This window comes from Sebastes umbrosus, chromosome 2 (assembly GCF_015220745.1).
Source record: "Sebastes umbrosus isolate fSebUmb1 chromosome 2, fSebUmb1.pri, whole genome shotgun sequence".
NCBI lineage: Eukaryota > Metazoa > Chordata > Actinopteri > Perciformes > Sebastidae > Sebastes > Sebastes umbrosus.
The window spans coordinates 34,239,000-34,263,923 of record NC_051270.1 but is presented as its reverse complement, the minus strand read 5'-3'; the positions used below and the strand labels follow the sequence as shown (position 1 = coordinate 34,263,923).

The 24,924-nt window shown below is 40.1% G+C and overlaps 1 protein-coding gene across 4 annotated transcripts in view; it reads right to left on the bottom strand.

Moving 5' to 3' along the window:
- The window catches only part of tspan4a (tetraspanin 4a), a 186,025-nt gene that overhangs the window by 9,627 nt on the left and 151,474 nt on the right, over positions 1–24,924 (bottom strand). For all 4 annotated transcript variants that reach the window (XM_037748877.1, XM_037748885.1, XM_037748863.1 and 1 more), the window contains 2 exons: positions 8,926–9,027; positions 6,177–6,308 (listed from right to left, as the gene is read on the bottom strand). In XM_037748877.1, the coding sequence (XP_037604805.1) occupies positions 6,177–6,308; positions 8,926–9,027 (234 nt within the window). The remainder of the gene's footprint in view (positions 1–6,176; positions 6,309–8,925; positions 9,028–24,924) is intronic.

Genomic DNA, 24,924 nt, shown 5'->3' with positions numbered 1-24,924 from the left:
TTGCCTTTCTAGTGTTCCGACCACTCAAAGTGCTTTACACTACATGTCAACATTCAGCCATCCACACACATTCAAACACTGATGGCAGACTTTAGTTACTAAACTGTGGAATGAGTTTTAGTACAAATTTGAAACAGGGTCTCTGAGTCTGAGTTTTATAATCATTACATTCAACTGTATGATGAGAATCTCACCACATGGTTCATTTAGTCAGGCTGTACTCATACACTATTTGTAGCTATACATATTACAAGCGATGCACTGTATTTTTTTATTTAATTAGTATATATACTCCACGAAATCAAATTGTGAACCAGGAAGTATAAAGAGCGGCAAACACCGTATAGGGAAGAAATCAGGGTGGATGGGTGGGTCAAAAATACTGGATTTCGGCCCAGGAGACCGTTGTTCGTATTCCGCGTGAAATCACAATTCTATGTTGATTCATTTGTCACGTAAATTCCATAATTAAGTTACGCCATTTCCTGAGTTATTTTAACCCAAATCATGATCTTTTCCTAAACTTAACAAAGTAGTTTTGTCGCCGAAATTAACCAAGTTGTTTCCTGTGAAGACATGTTGTTTCCTTATTTTGAAAAGACTGGAGCGGAAAATTTACCCGTTACTGGACATTTGTAGGAAAACACATGAAAAATGAATAATAACTTTTTGGAAGATATCATACGAAACTGATGTATGAGGATACGGTGTTTTAGTAGCTGTTCTGGAGCTTTCAACAGCATAATTTGCCTTGTTGTACCAATTTAAGTACTTCGTTGAAACAATGTGTTATAGTGCTCAGAAAAAAAGTAAAAATTGAACATCTACAATTCAATGACAACTGGCCTCCTCCATCTGTTGACGAAGATCATGTCATATGGTAGAAAGTCCCAGAACAGCTCGTAAATGGATCTTGAGGTGTTTTCAGCTGCTGTATCCAAGTTTATGTTGGATACGCTTGAAATCTGGTTTTAAATACAAAATTGAAATCATCCGACAAGGTGTGACATTTCTTAAAAGAGATGAGTGACACACTTAATTTGGAGCATTACAAACCGTGACTGTTTCTACAGGCGACATCTGGCTCACTTGATGTGATTTTTGAAATGGGTCCATTTACCAGTTTGTTGCATCGACTCAATAACATCTGAAGCTCCTCTGAATTCATTGTCATTACTGTTCATCATCTTCACTCATTATGATGAAGAGAGACCGCTGCAGCGCTGCTGGATGACAGCAGCAGACAAACACTCCATGTGTTAAGTGCCTTCAGTGTGTTAATGACAACAATGTGTTGACTTCAAAACTTATTTTTCACTTACATTATTTTTCATCGCATCTAACTGTGACACTTTATTTTAATCTGTCATGCTGATCCCCCAGATAATAGCGCAATAATCAGCTTTTGCAGTTGGCAGAGCTGAACAACATGCAGCTGTTGTGCAGGGCTGTTGCTTTTGAATTTTTCACTTTGTCTTTTTTAGTGACCTGAATAAGTTGCATGAGAAAAGGAAAAAAGGGTGTTTCTTGCTTTTATAGCTAATAGACTTTTAAAGTAACCCAGGGTAAAATATTGTTTTAGTTACTTAAGGAAGTACTGTCCTTGCAGAAAGTGCAGTGCAGTATGTGCTGTTAAAGGGACATCCTGGCACCATTTATGTGGACGTCCTGTCAGTGTTGATGGTAAATGTAATCAATTAAAGCAATAAATTCCTCAGTGTGTGCTATATTTGCCAAGAAAGCTGAGTTCTCCTGATCGCGGAGCCGTGCTGGCAGTGCTTACATGTACCAAGATGCATTGCACACAAACTTCTGGCGCCCGGGGGGTCCCCGGCAGCCATATCCTCCCCGCTGCAGCCTTGGCCTCTCTCCGCTGTATTTCTTCGGCCGTATACTCTGGCTCGAATAAATACAGCTGAATATCAGAGACAGCCAAAACACTGTAAAAATGTATCCTCGTCCATAACATCCCTTGCACCCGTATTTCGGCCAAAAAATGTTTACTAAAGGAACAGTGTGTAACATTTTGGGGGATCTATTAGCAGAAATGGAATATCATATTAATAACTATGTTTTCATTAGTGTATGATCACCTGAAACTAAGAATCGTTGTGTTTTCGTTAGCTTAGAATGAACCCTTCATATCTACATAGGGAGCGGGTCCTCTTCATGGACCAAACCCAACTGGCTCTAGCGAGAGCCTTTCACATTTTTACGTTACCTGAAGGCGGTTACGTGAGCCACAGAGTGCAATACTGCGATACCGCCAACTGTCGTCTAACTTCCATTGCTCCTAAAGTAGTGTTATTATGGTAAGGATGACCTCTGAGCGAGGCGAACGGCGTTACCACGGTTTTGCACTCGGTGGCTCAAATTACCGCAGTCTTGGAAAGGCAGAAGTAAGCAGCGGGGTACTCAGTTGGTTGCAATCTGCAACCACACCATTAGATGCCACCAAATCCTAGACATGGTACCTTTTAATACAGGTTTAAGCAATTATTTTTTGTTGTAATTGACAGCCAGATGAAGATATCAATATACTGTAATATATGCCTTGTAATTGTTCTCTTTAAGAATAATTTTAGATCATGTGGCTAAAATATTATCCCAAGTGACTTTAGCACACTGTGGGACAGATTAAAGATCCCAAATAAGACATGCTAATTGGCATCCAAGATCTGAAGTTCTCAAGGCATGTGGCCTAGTGGAGCCATAAACTGTGACGAGAACAGGACCTAAAATCGACCCCTGAGGGATCCCACAGGAAACAGTGAACTTAGGATGCATTTCCAACCCAGACTGAGAACCTTTGGATCAATCTGATGAAAACCAGCCAAAGGCTGAGTCAGAGACACCTACCTCGTGTTCCTGCATAAGAATAGTGTGGTCTGCTGTGTCAAAGGATGATATAAAAGCTGGAGGAAGGTCACAATTTGATGCATCAGCTGCCAAGAGGAGATCATTAGTCAAGAGGGCTGATTCTGTCCGATAGAGCAAGGTCTCTGAAACCAGACTGGAATTTTCAAAGATGGTGTCCTTAAGCAGAGAAGGCAGCAGTTAAGCAATTTCTCCTGGACTTTGGGAAGAAAGGGGATTTTGAATATGAGTCTGTGGTTGTTCAGAGCTGAGATTTCCCATCTTGTTCTTAAAAGAAAAAGCCCAGTTGCCAGTTTTCTAGCTTCTATCTTCATTTAATGACTGAGCAACTGCTGGGACTAATTGTGTTAATGACAAGTTTATGGGAAGAGTGTCGAGAGAACAGGTGGCTGCTTTCATGTGAGACACAATGTGCTTCAGTTCAGAAATGATCCTTTAGTAAGAGATTTCTGTGCAGCAGAGTTTGCCAGGGTGACGAACAGGTCACAAGTAGGTGGAGTAATTTGACTTCAGAATGAATGTGTGATTAATAACAGCTGTCCCTACATATTATCTGAGCACACTCAATTACCTCTCCTGCAACAACTTCCAGGCTTGCTACATCACGTTACATCTATTTGCATACTTTCCTACTGCAGCAACACGAGTAACATAATCATTAACTTGCAAAAATTATGTTGTATTTTTCCCATTTGACTGATGCAATTCTCTGCACATCTTGTTTTCACCAGCATTAACAGTCACGCTCACACTCATACACATGCAACCCCTCTTGGCAGATTTTACACAACAGTAATGAATTTAACTCGAGTGCCAACCCTTTTTTTCCCCGTCTGGTTTGGCAGCAGCACAGACGCATCAATTATTGGTTTGAACCTGATCAGGATACAAAGTCTGTGTGGCTCATCAATGGTCTAACAGAGTGGTTCCCAACTTTTTTTTCCTTGGAGCCCCCTCCTACTTGTATCTAAGAAAAGCTGAGCCCCCCCCCCCGACGTCAAAATCCTCAATTTGAATAAAGTGATTCAGTATAATTTCTATTTTTTATTTTTAAATACAAAAACTTTCGTTAATGAATAAAACTCGTCAGTTTTGTCAACATGAATAAAGTGATGACATCTTGACGGATTTGCCAAGTGCATGCGGCTACATAATATGATCTTTTTTTTGGTAACGACTTAATTAATTTACTATAATAGCGTTAGAGCCAGAGTTTGTTATTCTGGTTAAATAAATGTAATTTATGGTGTTGTTAGACTGCTCCATTAATACAGGTGCATGCCTACCTATGTGTGCGTCAAACGGGAGAGCAAATACGTTTTTGAACACAGTGAAAAATTTTGTTTTTGAAAGGCTAAACACCAACAAAGCAGAATATTTCCTTAGATTTTGCTACTAGGTAGCAATGTATAAATTATCCAGTAAGTGTGTTATTATGATTTTAGTTATACATGAGCAAATTTACATTTTGACAACCTCAGAACTGATAAAATCCTGGAGCACCCCCTGTGATCTTTGGCAACCCCCGAAGAAGGGCCCGGACCCCAGGTTCGGAACACCAGTCTAATAGCTGTGAGGAGACTCAGCGATGCACCACAGGTGTAAGACCTCTAAACCTCAGTTGTTGTTTTTATTTTTGTCATTGCAAAGTATTTAATGACATACAGAACATGTCTGTCATTTTGTTGAACGGCTGCGTTCTTAATCTTCAATCACAATCTGAAAGTTAAACAACTCTCTGCAGTGCAGCTTCTAAAAAGTAAAAACACTGATTCTACATCAGACGAACATCAGTAGCACCAGCAGTCAAGTCCTTCTGGTCAGAAGTGATTAATTCAATATCACTAATTATGAACAAAAATCTCTCACTATGTCCTGCTGCTTGTGCTGCACAGCTAAGGTCCAAAAAAAAGATAGCAGACCTAGTTTGTTTTTGGCTTTGCTCAATTGGACGATTTGTGAGCTAAGTTGTTTTTCAACAGAATTACTTGAATAAAAAGAATAATTTGAATAAAAGTTCTTCTTGGTACGGAGAGAAAAACAAACATTTTAGGAAGTTAAATCATATTAATTATGGTCCCAGAATGATTTAGGATTAGACCTTTCGGCTTTACAAATTTGCATTTAAATTAAATGTGACCTCTTGTTTGTTTTTCTTTGTTTTGAATCTGTACCTGAGATTAAATTGGACCTTGGTTCCCCCGTACAGGTCAGGTAGACTCTTACCAGCAGAGATAATAAACTTAAAGGCAGAATGAATTGGATTTGTTGGTTGCGGTTTATAAACACAACTAGTTGGCCCCTCCTCTTAGGGTTAAAACTCGATTATACTCCCGAACGGACGAATATACGGTGTGGACACCACGGACGCATCGCAGTTCTGTTCATACTGTCTGCTTGAAAAACGCTCTCCACACATGCGCAGTAAATCGCTACACTGCCACTTGTAGTGGTTGGCGTTGTGGAGTTTTGTCCACTTGGCGTTTCGCCTTGCTATATTGTTTTTTTTTTAAATTTCAGCACTATATCAGTCATTTACATACTGTAGTTTCCTCTTGGTCTGCTTATGTTTACGATCTGGCACCTGGTTGCTACATTTTTATAGAGTTTGATGCCCAGAAACACAGAAAAATAAGAAAATACAGGCAGAGGGCAGCGTCTATGCAAACACCGCCACACACATTTACGACCCAGTCTCCCAGACGTATAAATAGACGTTACACAGACATTCTGCGTGCCATGAGGACGCATTTTAGCTTTTTCGCTTGTCATTTGTACGGCATGCAACAAAACTACGGCAATGGCCACAGATGCAACAAAACCACTTCGGTTTAGGAAAAACGTCATGGTTGGGCTTAAAATAACTACTAAGTAAAAATAAGTACAGAAACAGTGTAACATAAATAAGGAAAATGCATCACAAGCGTCACTACAAATATCACGCAAAATGCAAGATACACGTTTGTATTGAACGCTAAATGCCTTATGCATTATCGTGGCATTCATGCGCCTTTTCGTGCGAAAATCTACTACCACTAATTCTGCCTTTGACATTATATTAAGTTGATTATCAAACTCTCATCACACTTTAAATATCAGTTTCTTTCTTACGGCCCCATGCACACAGCTTCACAGGCCTGCTGTGCCTAGTTACGGTTGCTAAGGTATGATTCGACTACACTAGGGAAGGGGTTTAGCAAACAGTGAATTTATAATCCTGTGTAACTGTAAAAGATTAGAAAGTTAGTGATAAGAAGCACCTTTTGGAGGTTTACTTTGGTTTTCATGCCAGAACTTACCGCTGTCCACCACGTTCCTGGGTTGTCCAGGCCACAGTTGTCGCTGTACTCCAGGCAGCAGGAGTCCGGCACACGGGTGGCGTTGTAAACTTCGAACCAGTCTGTGTGGTTGGTAACTCCACAGCAGCGAAACTGCACCAGAGAGAGACGACAAGGAGTCAAGAGAGTCTGGCCTTTTATTATCGCGACACTGAAATCCTAATGCATGATATCAAATAAACATCCTCCGCTGATGGAATCTCAAATTATTTACCTGCCAAGAATACAATTTACTGGGCAAAATAATTCATATGTGCTGGGGGTAGAAAAGCCTTAATCTTCCCGATATTGAGCTGCAGCCCCTTTTGTACAATCCGCATCTCATTTGTCTCAAAGACCTAAAATCATTTTCTAACTCGCCTGCTTCTTTTTATCTACATCTCCCCCCTTTGTGATTGGTATGGATTTTTGATAAGGGATCATGGCTTCCACCACAATTCAATTCATCAGTGTACTTCTTGAAAAGATAAAGTCCCCCTGATGTTTTGTTCATTCAGTGGACTTTATTTTCCACACAGGAATAATGCTCCCCACGCCGCTCCGTGCACAGAATCACGGATTGTGTGTTAATTTGAAACTCGCTCGCCTGCTTAAACAATGGATCAAGTTTGCAATTTATCATGAGCAGAATTCACATTACCAGAAAGCATTTGAAGCATAAAGTTCAAGAACATATCAAAGGCTAAAAACTGCACAGTCGTAATATTCAAATGTTTTCACCTTGAAAAGTTTACTACCACCGTGGCGTCTTCGCCTTTCTGATTTATTGTTCTTGCTTGTAGCGCCTTTGTGGATGTTTGTACTACTTTTACTCATGTATGTAGATTATTTTGTATTCCATAGGCAGACATTAATAATATTCAGGGTGAACTTTGCTCCAGGGACATCTGCTGTATTATCTATTCAGTGACTCAGCATGTATGAAGGAGGCTTGGGAGGGTGAACAGTGACAAAATGAGAGCTGCCTTTTAATGGACCTCATCTAAGCCAGACTTTATGGAGCCCCACACATAGCCGCCCTGATTTGACAAGGAGAAAAAGTGCACATTCACGCTTGCACACATGTTTTTTCAAACGGCGGCTCATTCAGGCCTCATGCTATCATCCTGTACGCAGGGGGAAAAAAAACAACCTCTGCACATAAAAACCCACACATGCACACATTTGCATATATTATTTGCATAGCAATACATTTCTCTGTCATCATTTATGCCCTTTGCACACAAGGACACACACTTGCACAATAAGCCTTGCAGATAGACGCATGCACGCACTAGAGCCATACATTAAGCATTTACTGCACATTTGCTAATGGAACAAGCCATAACACTGGATCTGTGATATGAAATAGGTCCAAAGAGCCCTGAAGTCTGCGATCTATCATTCGATGTCTCCCAAAGGCATCCGCCAGCAGCAGCATCCGTCCTCTGTAATTCCAAATCTCTGTTTCTCATATTACGTTGCACATTCTTTGCAGAGGAATTTAAGAAAATATAAATAAATAATACAAAAGAAAAAAAAAGGCACATCAAAGTGGGAGCTAGAGTCAAAGATTACCTCGGAGAGTCTATGATGTCTGCATTAATCTATCCGACAGTATTTAAACTAGCAGAGCTTTGAGTGTTTGTTACTGTCGGTTGAGACATTTCACACATTTTTTACTGATGCCATTTTTTAGATTGTCAGTATTATTTTATACCAGCCAGCTTGTAAATGTCTAGATCCCATTAACCACAGAACGGATTGCAGTGTTTTATTCAAATTTTACACAAAATGTAAAATCAAATGGCCCTTCGGCATTTGACGACTCCCTTTTAATTTAATGTGATCACAGCGGTGCAACTGGTGAAACCTTGCCGATAGCAAAAGTAAGCAGTAGCATAATGAATTATGCAGTCAAAACATCATGTATCTCAGCTTGTGACAAGGTATTTTGCCTGACTTGACTTGCGAAATGGCATTGAAGTTCATTTTGAATGGGCTGCAATGTTAACTACCGAATGTTTTTCGATGGACCGCAGCGGGCCATCCCTACAAACGCAAAAGTCTGTCACTGACTAAGTAATGAAGCTACACGATTGGTCGGCCAAGTGTTGGAGTTTCCTCATTGGTCGAACAGTTCGTTATGCAAATGAGCCCATCCAGCTCGACACGTCCGGCTCACAAAACTTGGACCAGGCTGTCAAACTAGGCGATCTAGTTCTAACATGAAACGAGATTCAGCAGTGGCATGGCCTATTTCTTGCTTAAAATGTTTTCAGAAGTAGATTTTGGTGGATTGTTTGATGAAATAACAGAACGTTTAAGAGCAGGCTGCGAAGTTGTTTCCTGTTTGAAACGGCAAGCAGAAAAACAGGAACCAATCACATGCATTAAACAATAGAGTAGTCAACGTTTGAACGGACAGTTTAGTGGAGCAGCGTGTCACCTAGTGTCCCTGCCGGACCTGGTGGACATGTACCGCTGGATTTAACATTATAGACATGACCACTGACTATTTGTATAACAATTTAGCCACAAATTCACAGACTGGCCGTACACGGTCCAGACTTTTACTCTGTTTTGACCGAGTCTTGTTTAAAGCTTTTACCTCAGCCAACTGTGACTGAGGGGAAGAGAAATGTGTGTAGAAAAAGGAAAGAAGAAGAAGAAGAAGAAAACTTTGTGTCTCATCTTCCCAGCCGCCCCCTCCAGTGATCACACATCTTACATCAGTTTGTACTATCATCCAGGCGTTGGTCAGACCCACGTTGCCCTCTGTGCCGAAGAGCTGGAGGCCCTTCTTCAGATCCCTCTGCGCGTAGTGATCAATCTGAGAAGACAGGACAAGAAAACAGTTGTGTCAATCAAGATAATTTAACAAATCTCATTTATACTTGTGTGAGTTTGAGGGAGATGTGAGAGAGAATGTGTTCCTTTTAAGCATTGAATGCTTGGAGCAGTTTATTTCCTTTAATCATCATCAACAAATAACCACATAGGTTCTCTGTTCTCCTCTAAGAAAACCTGCAGTACAATCTGTTCAACCTGATGTCACGCCAAAGCGTGTAATAGACCCGCCTGTCCACCACAGGATAGCGTGTCAGTGTCACGTTTGGCCTCACCGAGGCGTGAATATTTAGGCCGTTCTCATACACCCTTCGTAGCTATACCTACAAAAAGTAATGCACTATAATTGGTCTTTTCCACAAAATCAATTTGTATGTAATCCACACAATTGTTGGGAACCAGGAAGTATAAACAAAGTATGCAGTTGCTGGACATTCGTAGGAAAACACATGAAAAATGAGGAATAACTCTTTGTAAGATATCATACGAACTGTCATATCATACGAACAAAACCACTTAGTTAAGTTTAGGAAAAACGGCATGGTCGGCCTTAAAATAAATATGTAAACTAAGTAAAATATGTACAAAAACAGCGTAACATTAGTTTGGAAAATACGTCACAAACATCACATTACAGTCAGTACAGACATGGTGTATAAATGAAACGTCTAAAGCAAGAATGCCGTTCTTATTTCACTCTTTTGCCTTTTGTGCATTATCTTGTCATTCATTTTGTGCGACCGGCCTGATCTGTTAGAAGTGAGCCAACTAATACAAATTAAATATACATTTTATGTAATTTGTACCTTTATGTGACAGCAGACAGTATAGAAAGGGAGAAATCACTGCATTTCTATGGTGACCCACTGTTTTATATGGTAGACCACTGGCCTACACAGTAAACATGCTTAGAATAGAATAGAAATAAATAAAATATTTTCCTCCAGGCCAGGAAATGTGTCTTTGTCTCACCAATAAAGACAATAAACACAGTGCATAGAACAAACACAACTCAATAAAAACAAATACAGAACAGCAATACAAAGGTTAATAACTTATTGAAATCTTAATATAATAGTGCTGTTTTTTTATTGTATTGATTCTACAAAGGATCCATTATGTATCTTTTTGTTTGCCAAATGTGTTTTGCGTGTATTACATTGTCCCGAAGGCATAATATCAAATTCAGACTGGAGGGGATGTTTACTGTCATTAGAAGCAGACACTTTGATACCTGACTGCCTGTAGTTTCTCCTGCTAAGCAGCAGAGGTGGAGGAGGTACTCACATATTTTACTTATGTACAACTAGCAATATCACAGTGTAGTAAAAGTCCTGCATTCAAAAGAAGAAGAAAGGAGAGCGAGGGAGTGAGAACTGTCTTTCAATGAACTTAGTAGTAATGAATGTCCTAAATGTATATTTCTTTTACAGAGAAAGAAGCTGAGAGGATTCACAGCTGCAAGTGAAGCAGATCCAGCAGCCTCCACCTCCTTCTCCGTCTGCCACCAGGTCACATGAAAACATACACATGTGAGTGTGTTTTATTACACGTTTGGTTTGAGGTACTGTTGTATTTTTTCATTTGCATACATCCCATGAAGCTTGATACACCCAGTATGAATGAATTCATTATTCAGTCCCATTTGATCTCAGCCCCTCTGTGGTGACAGTGACAGACAACACTTCTACTCAAAAAAGCAATATTACAAAATTTCATTCTAGACATTTATTATTCATTTATCTACTATTTTTTTTATATATATATTACACTACTTTTGTGAATCTAAGACTTTGGTAAACCCATCTCAATCACCAAAACAAATCATCCACATGAGTAATGGTATGTTTTCACAAGAGATTTGAAGAATTTCAAAAAGCAGACTTCAACATTTCAGCTTTAGGGCCAAATGATCTCTTTACACAGTTCTCTAAGACAGCGGTTCTCAACCAGGGGTCCTTGAGGGAGTTCAAGGGGGTCTCCAGAAAAATGGTGAATAGTTTATTTTCAACATTTAATTCACTATAGAAGTGAGCCCAATGTGAGTAAGACTCATAAAAGTGACTACTCTGATCATAGATTTCAGTTTCTCCACAGTTATCTTCTCAACTGTAGTTAACAACTATCGAATTCTGGTCTTAATCATATCTAATAACCAAAGTCTTTTCAGATTTAGGTCCCTGAAGCGAAGTCTTATCAAAGGGGGATCCGTGATCTAAATGTGTATCAATATAGGGGTCCTTGACATAAAAAAGGTTAAGAACCCCTGGCCGAGGACAAATGGGAGCCTCAGTGTAAAGACAGCTGAGATTGTTTGTTGTTCTGCAAATTTTGATATGAAACACATTGATATGATGTCATATGTAAGTACCTTTTAAAAGGTGAATTTAAGAAGATATGTAAAAATCGAGTAAATGCCCTTAGACCTCAGAGGGTTAAGACTAATAACTGTGGTCACCAGTAGAAACAAGGCCACTTTGCTGAACTTAAAGGAATACCTCACCCACAAAATGACAATTTCTATATCATTTACTCACCCTGTGTTACCTTGAATTCTTGAAGAAAACTTTGTTTTTCTCGCATGTCTCCACGGCGAACGGAGAATCCAAAAACAGAGAAAAGTGGTGATGAATTAAATGGGGGTCACATTTAAAACCGGCAAAACATCAAAACTCACACAACTCATGCAGTATAATCAAAGTCTCATTTATCCGGTTGAATGCTCACTACTTCCCAAACACATGCATCTTCGCTAAAATCGTACTATTTAAAACACTTTGGACTCGCACGGACGAGTAGCTCGTCTGTGTAGGCGAAAGTGTTTTAGATTTTAGCGAAGAAGCATGTGTTTGGGAGGTAGTGAGCAAACGACTGGATAAACGAGACTTTGATTATACTGCATGAGTTGTGTGAGAGTTGGATGTTTTGAGACAGTTTTGCTGTTGTTAAACCCGGCCTCCATTTACTTCAATTCATCAAGACTTTCTCCATTTTGGATTCTTCATTCATTGTGGAGGCATGCAAGAAAAACAAAGTTTTGTTCAAGAATTCAAGGTAACATGGGGTGTCTAAATGATCTACAAATGATCATTTTGTGGGTAAAGTATTCCTTTAAACGGACTGAATCGGACTTGCTTTGAGTGAACCAACACGCTGTAGGATGGCAGGATACTGAGCCGCTGTTCAATAAACAAGATCCGTGCAGATTAATGTGGGTTTAATTTAGAAGCTTTGGTTCAGGACGGTGAACCTAAACAAACAAGATAAAACATTTAACAAAATCAGCTTTTTTTAATCATAGAAATCGAACTGTAGGTGTGAACACAGTCACAGAGATAAACATGCTTAAATACACCGCAGCTTCGCAGTTCCCAAATCTAAAATACATACTTTTAAAATCAACAATACAATCAGATAGTGTGGGAGCTATATACAAACAGCAAACACAAACTCCACACACACACACACACAGAGAAGCTGCTGAGCCTTGTTTACACATTTGGTCAATCCCATCAGATATCAGTTGCATTGATCTCCACTGACCTTGCTGTCTCCTACACCGCAGCCTTTTACCCTGAGCGGTGGTGCCGACACCAAACACCTTGTTAAATCTCTGTCTTCAAACACTCACACAGAATATGGCCTACGTTTCGCCAAACAACATGTAAATGTTGAATATGAGTTTCTGCATACATTTATTGTGATCCTGGACAGTATAATAGGGACGAACAAGGTAAATTATTATCTGACAAAGCCTCCCTACAAATATCGCTCACTGTAATTTGACATTTCCATGAGACAGGCGATACAATGATGAATGACTGATTAACCAAGTTCTCTAGCTCACTCGTATGTTAACACGCACCCTCCTACACAATTGGATTAACATACCACAGGCTGGGCTGTTATTGGTCTGTGCTTCCCATTTTTACTGTAATCTGGAGACATGGCAGATGTACTGGAAACATCAGATTTCTCTTTAACAATCAAAGTTGTAGTTTCTGAATAAAGTTGAGTTAAAGGTTCTCTATTCAATATTCAGAGCATCAATATAGCAGCCAACAACTATGTGCTATGTAAAGATATAGAGGAGTAATGTCTACCTGAGCAGAGAATGAAGTCACTCTCACTCTGTGTGTGTTGTAATCAGAGTTTGTCTGTGCTTTGTTGCCATGCGTTCGTTTTATTCCACGAAATCAATTTGTATGTAATCCACGTAATCGTGAACCAGGAAGTATAAAGAGCAACAAACGGCGCGTAGCAAGGAGGTCGGGGTGGATTTGTCTGACTTTCACCCAGGAGACCGGTGTTCGTAGCCTGTGTGAAACCAGAAGTCAACGTTGATTTATTTGTCACGTAACTTCTGTACTTAAGTTACGCCACATCTGTAGTTATTTTGTAAGAAAACGCACGAAAAATAAGGAATAACTTTTCGTAAGATGACATACGAACCGCTGTATGAGGATACGTTGACTGGCTAACTCATGGCCACCGCTATGGCGGTTACAGCTGATAACACCGTTGTCGCAGAAGCGTAGCACCCACCCTCTGGTTTCCCCTCAGGTTAACACTGTTAGCTCTGTCAGCACTGTTGCCGTTGTTTACACTATTAGCACTGTTAGCTGCGAGCCGCCGGCTCAACCATCGCCATGGTGAGAGCTGTTGAGAGCCAAAAGAAATGCTCTCAATTGTCACATACCACCACTTTGTCGCGCTCCTTAGCATCACTTTAGGTTTAGGCAACAAAACCACTTATGGTATTAGTTAGGTTTAGGAAAGAACTACATGGTTGGGCTTAAAACTACTATGTTTGTACAGTCAAAATTACACTGAACGTTGTGAACACGGGACACAAACAAACAACTGATTGTAACGTGAAAGTGAAACTTAACACACGGGACACTAACAGCGGTCTCCCGGATGAAAGTGTTTGTTGGGCCCATCCACCTCTCCTCCCACTTGGCTGGTGTGTGTCTTTTCGCTTTAAACTACGTCACCACGGCACTTTCTCTGAGTGTTTACTGTTGCCGTGGATGGCTTTACATTGTAGTTAATGGAAAGTCCGGTGCATCTCATACTCATGCTAAAGGGTGCCTTATGCGGCACTATCACATGCCGACAGCGTGAGAAAGCATTGGTACTCAGCACCCTGGGAATGAGAACGGGCTGCAATTTCGCATTTCGCACCTTTAAGAAATAGGCCAGGCGGTTGCAGAATCCAGTTTAAAGGTGCCATGTTGGGTTTTTGGCCACTAATAGCGCCATGTAGCAATGTTTTTATGAGCATGTCCCTGTTTTGTTTGAAGGCTATGCACAAGCACAAGGACGCGCTCATGCTAAAGATTTCATGCCATTCAACTATTCGACGGCGGAGGTAACACGCCAAAAGAATACAGCAATGTGCCTGCAAATGTAAGAAAGAAGAAGCAAGCTAGTAAACATGGAAGCAAACAATGTATGTAGGATTCAAGTGTTTTCTGAGGAAGGAAATGCATTCAGCTCTTTGTTGGGGCTCAAGGATACACACAACACGTATTTTAATTTCATCTGTTTACAAGAAAACTCCACAGCGTGCATGATAATTAGCTATTTAACATCTACAAAGAGCAGCTTTAATAGCTGTTAACGAGTGTGAAGTTTGAAAGGTGAGTCGTAAAAAGAACATTTGATTAATTTTTCACGATTTGTGAGTGAAGCTGACTTCACATAATGTAGTGTGTCTGGGAGCCATTCCTCTCAAAGTCACAGATTTACTGTAAGAGGAGGCGTTCTTTTCCTGTAATCTGGGGTGGAGGGGATCACATTAAGAAAACGGTAATAGAGCCACGTCAAGGAATGTGATACCTGCCATGACTAGGGATTTCTACATGTACGTGCTAGATGTTTGTAAGTCTGTATTATTGATTAATATTGATTAACATGCCTGCAGGTATGAATAGTTGTGTGAAGCAGTTTTATTAAACTAGTAGCTGTGGGGTAAAATGTGCCATACGCCCTGAGGAAAGATGAACCATATGTTCAGCTGATATTCCATTCACTATAATTACTCTATAGAGAGATATCACCATGTCAGACTGCTAAACATAAAACCAGTGGTGGAATGTAACCAAGTACATTTATTCAAGTACTGTACATAATTACAGTTTTGAGGTACTTGTACTTTGCTTGTATTTCTATACTTCTGTTTCATTACATTTCAGAAGGAAGTATTGTACTTTTTACTCCACTTTATTTATTTGACAGCTTTTGTTACTTTGCAGATTATTAATAAAAAAATATAAATCAATGAATAAATGATGATGCATTATTATATATTAAGCTACCCGCCAGTATACAAAGTAATTGAAATAGCCCCACCTTTACCAGCTGCAACATTAAAGTGACGCACCTACATTAATGCACCAATATAATCCAATTTACTTTACTTTACAATTATTATATAAACATAACATATTAATTATTAACATATTATTCTGAAATGGGCCATTCTGCATAATGAGCACTTTTGCTTTGGTACTTTAAAGGTCCCATATTGTAATAAGGGAGATTTTCATGTCTTTTATAATTATAAAGCAGCTTTAAGTGCTATATAAATACTGTGAAAGTATCGAAACACTCAATCAACGGAGAAATACACACAGCCCGTATTCATTTCCGGGTGCAGTGTATGTGAATGACATTAGCTGACAGGAAGTAAACATGGACCCAAGCTGTTGCCTAGCAACGCAATTCTGTACAGTATGAGAAAAAAAAAGATTTTTTTTAACATTACAGCACGAAAACATGTTGTAGAAACCCACAATACAAATATGAACCTCAAGATGAGTGTGATATGGGACCTTTAAATGTATGTGTATTTTTATCCTAATACTTTTGTACCTTTATTTTGAATGCCGTATTTCTACACTGTAATATTGCTACTTATACTTCAGTAAAAGATCTGAGTACTTCTTCCATCATTGTGTAAAATATAAAGGGACTCATAACGTAGCCAACAAAACAATCAGCTGAAACAGACAAAAGACAAAGTTACTGAGAAAAGACGTATTGAGAGAAACGCATGAAGATGTGATACCAATCTGTCTCTCTTGTCTCGTCTGAAAACAGTCTGATTCTTTTTGGGGTTTTTGATCTCATGAATGTAATTTAACAACAGAACATGTTTAATGCAACAAACCATGTTGACAGTTTCATATTTTCACTCAAAACAACAGCACCGTGAAATTTTGCTCAATAAAAGTGCCAGGCACAATTTTGTGTGGGTGAGGTGACTGTTCATCAAATCCCTGAATACCAACATCAGACTTGTAGCTTTGCAGGGAGTTTTTTTTTTTTTTTTTTTTTTACAAAAAACTAAACAAAACAAACAGTCCTCTATATAAAAGTAAGTAAAGAACAGAGAAGCATCCTGACAGTTTGAGATGGACAGTGTTCTTGACAAACTTATGCTCCCTGCGGTTTCAGCCTACTTTTCAGTTGCATACAGTTACACTCTATCATCAACTTTTGAATCCTTGTCAATACTTGGTCTGCAGCTGTTGCCATGGTAAACAACATAAACAATCAAAGAAACAAACTTTTTGCCTACAAAAATTATGATTTTTGGATAATTTTTCTTCAATCTGACACTGGTATAACTTGCAACCCAGTAGAACGCCAAAGCGTGTTATTAGAGCCGCCTGTCCACTTGAGGATAGCTTGTTGATTGTCACGTATTGCCTCGCCGAGGCGTGATTATTACATGTGTGTATGAAGGTGCAGTACCAGCAGGGGGCAATAAAACCACTTAGTTAGGTTTAGGAAAAACGTCATGGTTGGGCTTAAAATAAGTACAGTATGTAAACTAAGGAACATAAGTACGGAAAACACGTCACTAAAAAACACATGACAATTGCACCAACGTAACGAAAACAAAACACCGGTCTCGAACACCGGTCTCCTCGACCGCCCCTCCTGCCCACAATAAGCAGTCTTTCTCATTTTTCATTTTACGTCACTAGCTCTGAGCGCGGCATATTCACGCTCATGCATTTACATTGCACTCAGTACAGACTCCATGGAGTACAAATGACACGCCAAAACCAAGATCTGTACAAGCTACTTTAATATTTTGAATTACCATGAAAGCACAACAACCTTATAGCTCTCAAACCCACACCCCTGACATGTTATTGACTTCTATCATTATTATGATTAGAATGCTAGCAAACAATGCCTACACATACAACAGAAACACAGCCCCATTAGCATTCATTTGGACTTGTGTTTTCAGCTTCTGTTAGATGGTGGACTCTCTGTGCTGGGTGCTGGACAGGTAATTTGGCTGCTTCTGGAAACAGGGTTGACGAGATCTGTCGGTTTCTGGGCACTTCCACAGCTTGAGTGGAGTACACTACATGGGTACTGAGACAGTGAAGATACCACGGAGAGGTGGTAATAGGGACAGAATCCTAAGGGAGGCGTATTGGATACAATTCTTTGATACCCTCATTCCCAATGGGACGAGTGAGGAGAATTCGATAGCTTTTTTCCTCTTATAGTTTGTGTTCTTTTCTTGGTTGTTCATGTTTTAGTATCCCACATTATTAGACTCTGTGTCTGGAAAGATCGTGGCTCTCCCTGTTGGGATGTACGTGCTGTGCTGGTTGCGGTCACCTATAATTCAAACATGACCTGAGTATATTGATTGTGAAATTGCCAGAATACACACTGAAGAAGGGCATCTTACCCATAGACTGTGTATAAGAAGTGGATGAGGTCATTGTGACATCACCTATTGGTTTGTGGACTGCTGTTTTGAAGCCTCAAGTTTGGCATTTTGGCCGTCGCCATCTTGTTTTTTTGCAACCAGTAGTGACTCGAGAGCTAAGTACAACCAAACGCTAAATAAGAGATTTTTAGGCAACCAAATATGTTACAATTAACTTTCATGAATTGAAAACACACTGTGAAAGGGTTAAAGATACCCAGACTGGACAACGCCGTGTTAGCAACCTGTCAATCACAAAGTAGCCACACCCTAAAGCATACCCTGCTTTATGGTCTATTTGACTCTAGATGGGACCATAATTTACTAAATGAACATCATGCTGTATTGAAGAAGACTTGAAACTGGTGATTGAGACCATAAACTCATGTTTACAATGTTTACTGAGGTAATAAATCAAGTGAGAAGTAGGCTCATTTTCTCATATTGCTCTCGTAAATGTGATGATAATCCAAAACAAGGAACGAAAAGATGCTAAAAAGCTGCGTAGAGCTGCGGAGTTTACTGATAATTCCCTGTGAGTTTGTCAATTTGAGTGATCCCCTTTCGAAATGATTGATCTTTAATATTGTGCACAGACATTTTCAGCCAAATGACAGTTTATTACCCTCATTATTACACTTCATAAGTGGGACTCTCTCGTCCAATCACAGTCAAAAGAAGATGTTGCATTAGGGTCTGTAAACATAAAAAAAAGAATCATAATTTGGATGCCTCAAAGAGACGGAGATGAAAGAGAATTTTGAATGACAAGACAAATGGCACAGATTGTAATGTCTTGCAACAATAGAAAACTGTTTTCTGATCTGATTTCTACGCAGTCTGGCGCTGTGAGCTGCTGCATGACATCACAACTCTGGCACAGAGCAACATGTGAGGCGAGCAATCTATCTGATGTAAGAATCTAGCACAAGGAGCCCTTATCTCCCATTTGAGTGGACCGGATAAAGTCTTCTGAAGTTGTTCAAATAAAAGGAAAAAGAAAAAATACTTTTTATTCAAACCTAAGTAGGTCATTAGTAAAGAGTGACTCCTGTGGAAGTGCGGCAAGGCAGACTGTGCCTAAGCCACGGCTGTACTTTTAGCTCGGTATTGATGTTGTCCTCGGGACTTCAGTCGCCCTTTAACTACACCAGGCGAGTCAAAGATGGGCCATCAATTATTTATATGGCGGGGATACAAGGAGAGATAAGAGATGTATATGGAGAGGGGAGGAGAGGAGAGGAGAGACAGAGAAAGAGAGTGGGTGCAGGAAAAACGTAAACAGGGGAAAAGAAGGAGAGGATGAGCCAGATGATGATGAAGGGCAGAATATGTAAAAGCAAATACAGTACACTGTGGGGCAGATGAAGTGGTTATATGACTCCCCGAACTCTTAGATTACAGTAGCGAGCAGAGAAAGGGAGCCCTCCATCTGTGACAGCCGGGGAGAAAGGACATTAAAGAAACACAAGAAAGAAATTTGAGAGGAGAGGAAATAATGAGAGGAAAAATGGCTCAATTTGCTGACTCCCTCCAAACAGTGTATATCCATTACCTGTGTCATAAATGTAGCAGGAAGACAGAATCAGAGTAAAGTAGATAAAGGCATCAGAAAAAGAGGAAAGATGTGTGATCATATTCCCTGTGGATGTCCCGTAGACACATTATTTCACATTCAGATGCCAAACTGCATAAAACATGCACCCACTTCATCTCCTACAGTGACGTTACAGGTTCTAAAAGAGGAGGATTTTAACATTATTGATTCATAACTTAAATTGCTGCCTTCAAGTTTGGAATTTACTGCTGCGGCGACGGAAGCTTTGTACCGCAGGATCATCCCAAGTCAAGGTTGTATTAAATGTTTGATTTGAAAAGTCATGTTTCAGTCGTTTTAAATATGGTCACCCAGTCGAGTCTGTATTTTCTGAATGTACCTAAATGTCCCACTTGGCTTCTGCCTTCCTCACCTATTGGGTGCCCCACGCTTATTGCCAAGGGTTTCCTGCAAATACTTTCATTTCATCCTTCCTCCGAGGGAGCCCACATTACATTCCCCGGACCCAATTTGGACCAAAGTCAAGGTTTTTCAAGGGCATTTTGACTGCAGACACACTCTCGTCTGACTTGCATGCACTTTATTTCCTACAACCTGAGCTTAAATCTTCTTCTTGCACTGCAATTCGAAAAGGAGTTATAGGGGGATGCCGCCCTTCTGAAGAATCCACATATGTCATTCCTGTGCCTCAGGACACATCGGTCAATAACTGTGAACTTGGACAACTCTCCTCTGAAGCTAGGAACTCAACCCGTCAATTTGTAAAGTGAGATGTGGAATCTGGCAGTGCTCCTCAGATAATGAACAGGACAACCAAGTCACAAATTCAAGGCTTATGTCTCTTTGTAATTCTGTCCTGGGGCACGGCAATAACATATGTGAATAATTTAAAATGTGTGGCATTCCCCCTTTAAGTGACTAATCTGAGTCCTTAGCTGGGGCAAACCAATTACAATCCCAGTTCGGGCAAATCAATTACAATTTCCATCCTCTGTTTCTAATCAGCCACTGATTAACACTTGGCAAACCATGTGAGTAGACAATCAATGGCACTAACGGGGGGGAAAGCAGGGAACTAGCAGAATCGCGGCAGAACGCCTAAGAGATGGTACTTGAACAGCCTTAATGAAGGTAATAATAAGATGAAAGATTATAGACATCATGTTGCACAATATTACAAGATCAATGCTCGTTATTGTCATGGTCTTGGGTTTCTGTTTAGTCTGTTTCCTGTTTTATTTTTTTTCAAAGTTACTCTCCCTTTGTGTCATGTTTTCTTTTACGTCCTGCCTGTTTTACAGTTTCCAGTTAAAGCTTCAGTATATTTTTTGGCATCATTGGGAACAAATTCCATAATAACATTTCAGCATATTGTAATGCAAGTGTTCTGAGAGAAAACTAGACTTCTGCACCTCCTCATGACTCTGTTTTCAGGCTTTAAAAAAATCTAGGAGACATTGGCCAATCACAGGTCATTTCAGAGAGAGAGAGCGTTCCTATTGGCTGTGCTCCGGCTGGTGGGTGGTGCTTAGTATTTCCTCAACTGATCTCAACATGGCTGCCGGGTCACAAACTTTCTCATTTTACAGCTAAACCGTGCACTACAAGATGATTCTGAAAACATTTGAGGAGAGAAATAAGCATTACAGTAACAGAATATTGATTCATATTTGATCAGCGCTGGCTGGTTTGACCGTTTGGTCGGAGTTCACGAGTGATTGACAGCCGGCTACCCACTTTTCTACCCACTGCTGCTTTAAGTAGTTCCTTGTGTATTTAGTCAGTGTGTTTCCCTGTTTCAGTCAAGGCTATTGAACGGTCTTGAGCTATGGGGTATGACACATACGCAGTGAAACTGGAGCAATGATGTTGGAGGGTTACAGCAGACAGAGCTGAGATAAAGGGATGGTGTCCCCTCAGGAGCTCTTTGGGTGCGCTCGGCCTCACAGAACGTTTTTGGGTACACTCGTTCTCAAATAGAAAGTGTGGTCTTTAATTAAAGATCTTTTCAATAATTGCAGAACTCTAATTCTCCCCCATAAAGTAGGCTAATATTGTCACCCTCCCTGCGGACACCTCAGTGAAATGAATCAATCATCCCCATGTTCTATGATTGTGCACCAGCTAGTGAGCCTTTCGTCGAGTGCAGACAAGGTTTCAATGCGAATGATATGACCGTGACATGTCCTCTTTTAACCCTCCTTGGTTTCAGTGTCAGGTCGTCTGCATTTGTCGCTGCTGTCATCGCCTGACGGTTTGTCCTTGGTTTAGTTTTGGTATTTCCTCAGCCTGCTCCCTCAGTTTTTGTTACTTGTCAGTTTTATTTTTGGAACCAGCTTTCGTCATTAAAGCTCGCCTTATGTTCAATTCAGCCTGCCTGGTGTCCTGCCGCATGAATCCTACTCTCTGAACTAAAACTGTAATAATGATCAGAGGTTCAACAGAAACTTCCAATGGGCTTTTCCTCGTTTATTGAAACCTGAAATTCAACAGAGATCCTTTTCCTGGTGTTTTCATGCTGCTCCAAAAAAAGTGAAGTATGAAACTATTTTGATGCGTAACTGAAATACTCTTAAAAGCTTTCGCCTGTAGCTATTGACAACAACAGGTGCATTTTCCTGATGCTGGCATCTGATGCCTTCAGTCTGTCCTGAACTGTTTACATCACAGTATTTTGATCCTCTTTCTGAAGTTTTATCAGCAGCTTTTCCATCTCTGTGGTTCAGCCAGCCGACTCACGTGGAATGGATTATTATGTTAAAATAGATCCTGCACAGCGTAGATATTTGGTGTCTAGTCTTCGTAGCTCCTCACAAGGAAGCATCAAGCAGGGAGAGGGGAAAAGATGATAACTTCCCTCCTTAGGGAACATTGACTCAGAGGGTACAGGTGGATGTTGGAGTGGAGGGTAGGCTTTTTGAAATGCTGTATGAACAGCAGCAGGAGCAGCAAAGGACAGTTTCAGGTGGGCTGTGAGGCAGCAGGCAGAAAAAGTAAGCATTGCACGGTGCATTGGATATGTCGCAGTGAGAGTCATATGCCATCTGAATGTAGTGACTGACTAGACTTGACTGCCTGAACTCACTCTCATGCTTTTATTCATTTCTGTCTTAAAGTAAACATTGTTAAAATAAAATGGGAAAATATATGAAGAAGATAGCATTAATAAATTCACAATCTACAGTTAGCAGTTGGTCCATCTTTGACTCTTTTAGCTTGACTGGGTTGTGATGTGAAAAGGCGAATCCTAACCAGTGGGCAACCTCCGGGTCTGAAAAGTGAAGCCAATGCCGAAGTGCATTAAACTTGCATTATTTCTAATATCCAGCAGGGGGCGACTCCTCTGGTTGCAAAAAGAAGTCTGATTGTATAGAAGTCTATGAGAAAATGAGCCTACTTCTCACTTGATTTATTACCTCAGTAAACATTGTAAACATGAGTTTATGGTCTCAATTGCTAGTTTCAAGTCTTCTTCAATACAGCATGATGTTCATTTAGTAAATTATGGTCCCATTTAGAGTCATATAGACCATAAAGCAGGATATGCTTTAGGACCTTGTGATTGACAGGTCGATACCACAGCGTTGTTCAGTCTGATAGTTGTCCATGTTTTCCTCTTACAACTTTAACCCTTTCACAGTGTGTTTTCAGTTCATGGAAGTTAATTGTAACATTTTGGTCACCTAAAAATGTCTTATTCAGCGTTCTGTTGTACTTAGCTCCACCTTCTCGTGTCACTTCTGGTTTCTAAATACCAAAATGTCAACGGCCAAACTGCTGAACTTGAAGCTTAAAAACAGCAGTCCACAAACCAATGGGTGACGTCACGGTGACTGCTTCTACTTCTTATATGCAGTCTATGATCCTAATAGATAATGACAAAAACTGCTACAGCATCAGCTGAATTATTCATTTTGAGGAGAAACAAACAGAGGCAAACCGCAGCCAGGATTTAAGAATTCCTGTTTTCCCCAACTAGAACTTTTTAACAAGCCACCAAAAAGTCTATGAAATGTTATTATTTTGTATTTTTTTTTCTAATGTTATGTATATTCATTTAACAAGTAAATAGATTGTATCTCCCCACACATTGGTCTGTCTCAAAGCCTTCTGCTGGACTATCAATCTGGTAAAGAAATACAAATGCCTTAAAAAGTATATTTTAATCAAATTAAAGGTACAATGTTTAACATCTGCGGCATGTAGTGGTGAGGTGGCAGATTTCAACTTCTCCCGTGTGCCAAGCGTTTAGGAGAACTACGATGGCCGGCGTGAAAACATGAATGGCCTTTATAAGAGTCATAAAGAGTAGGTGATTTGGAGAATAGCAGAGCCAGTGCGTAGAGTGTGTGTGTACATGGGAAGTGAAAGGCGAAGCAAGAGGCAGCCGGCTCCGTGAAGAGGACCCACTCCGTAACGAGAATTAATATTATATTCCATTTCTGCCAATGCTACACTGTTCCTTGAAATTACATTTGTATTTACTTATCTATTGCCCCCCAAATTCACAGAAACAATACTGAAGCTACGGCTCTGAACCCTGAATAGAAGTTAGACAAAACACGACCCCCCCCCCCCAATCTTATCTTGTTATTAAGCTGAACTCCAAAAGTAATTTGCTAATGAGAAACTGTGAACAAAACTCCTTTACATGATTGTCAGCTCCAAATTCACAGTGATGGATTTTTCAAACATAATTAAACGTCTTGAAAGAGAATTGTTGTGTGACTTGTGGAATTGAATGGGAGGGAATAAGCTGCACAAATGTGCCAAAACTAATTTACAACTGGCAACACTGGATTTAGAAATATTATTAATCAAGGCACATGTAACCAGATTTAACGAGTGGTGAACACGTTTTATCCAAAGCAGCCCAGGAAATTTGAACTTCATTGTGATGTTTCAAGCGTAAGTCAAACTCCCAGCCTGTCAGTATCAGTGCCCTGCTCTGTCTGTTATCCTAAAGAAACAGTGAATCCTGGGAAGGTCTTGCAACATAGCGATTGTTCACCTGAGGCGAATGTTTGACAGTGCTGTGAAGGGTTTTTATCCTTTGCAAGAAGCCCCCATTGGATTTCAATTATAACCCTTGAACCCCTCAACTCTCGCTGTTTCATCAGATTCATGCACCAGAAGGAGAAAGAGAAGACAATAGTTGCAATACATGACTACTTTCAGATAAGTAACCACACTTTCTGTCCAATATGTAATCCCAAAGCCACTTTTATAGAAACTTCACAAACCAAGACTATAAAGTTGAGACGTGAGAAAAAGACCAAATACACTGAAGCAGGAGGAGCAAAGGGAAACAAAAGGCAGCTGAGCAAAAGCTTGTAAGCTTCACAGGAAAAATGTATTTGCCTCCACTGAGAGGTGAAATTACAATTTGATTTGTGGGTAAGGCTTCTGAATATAATGTAAATATTCGGTACATACGGGGAGTGAAATACAAACTCCACTGTTTAGAGTGTAGAAAGGAGGAACAAGTGGCTGCTTTATTTTACAGTCCACACACCTTGAACTGACACTGTGATGCAGATTTGTTCCACATTTCACTGCTTTTGTCTCGGTGT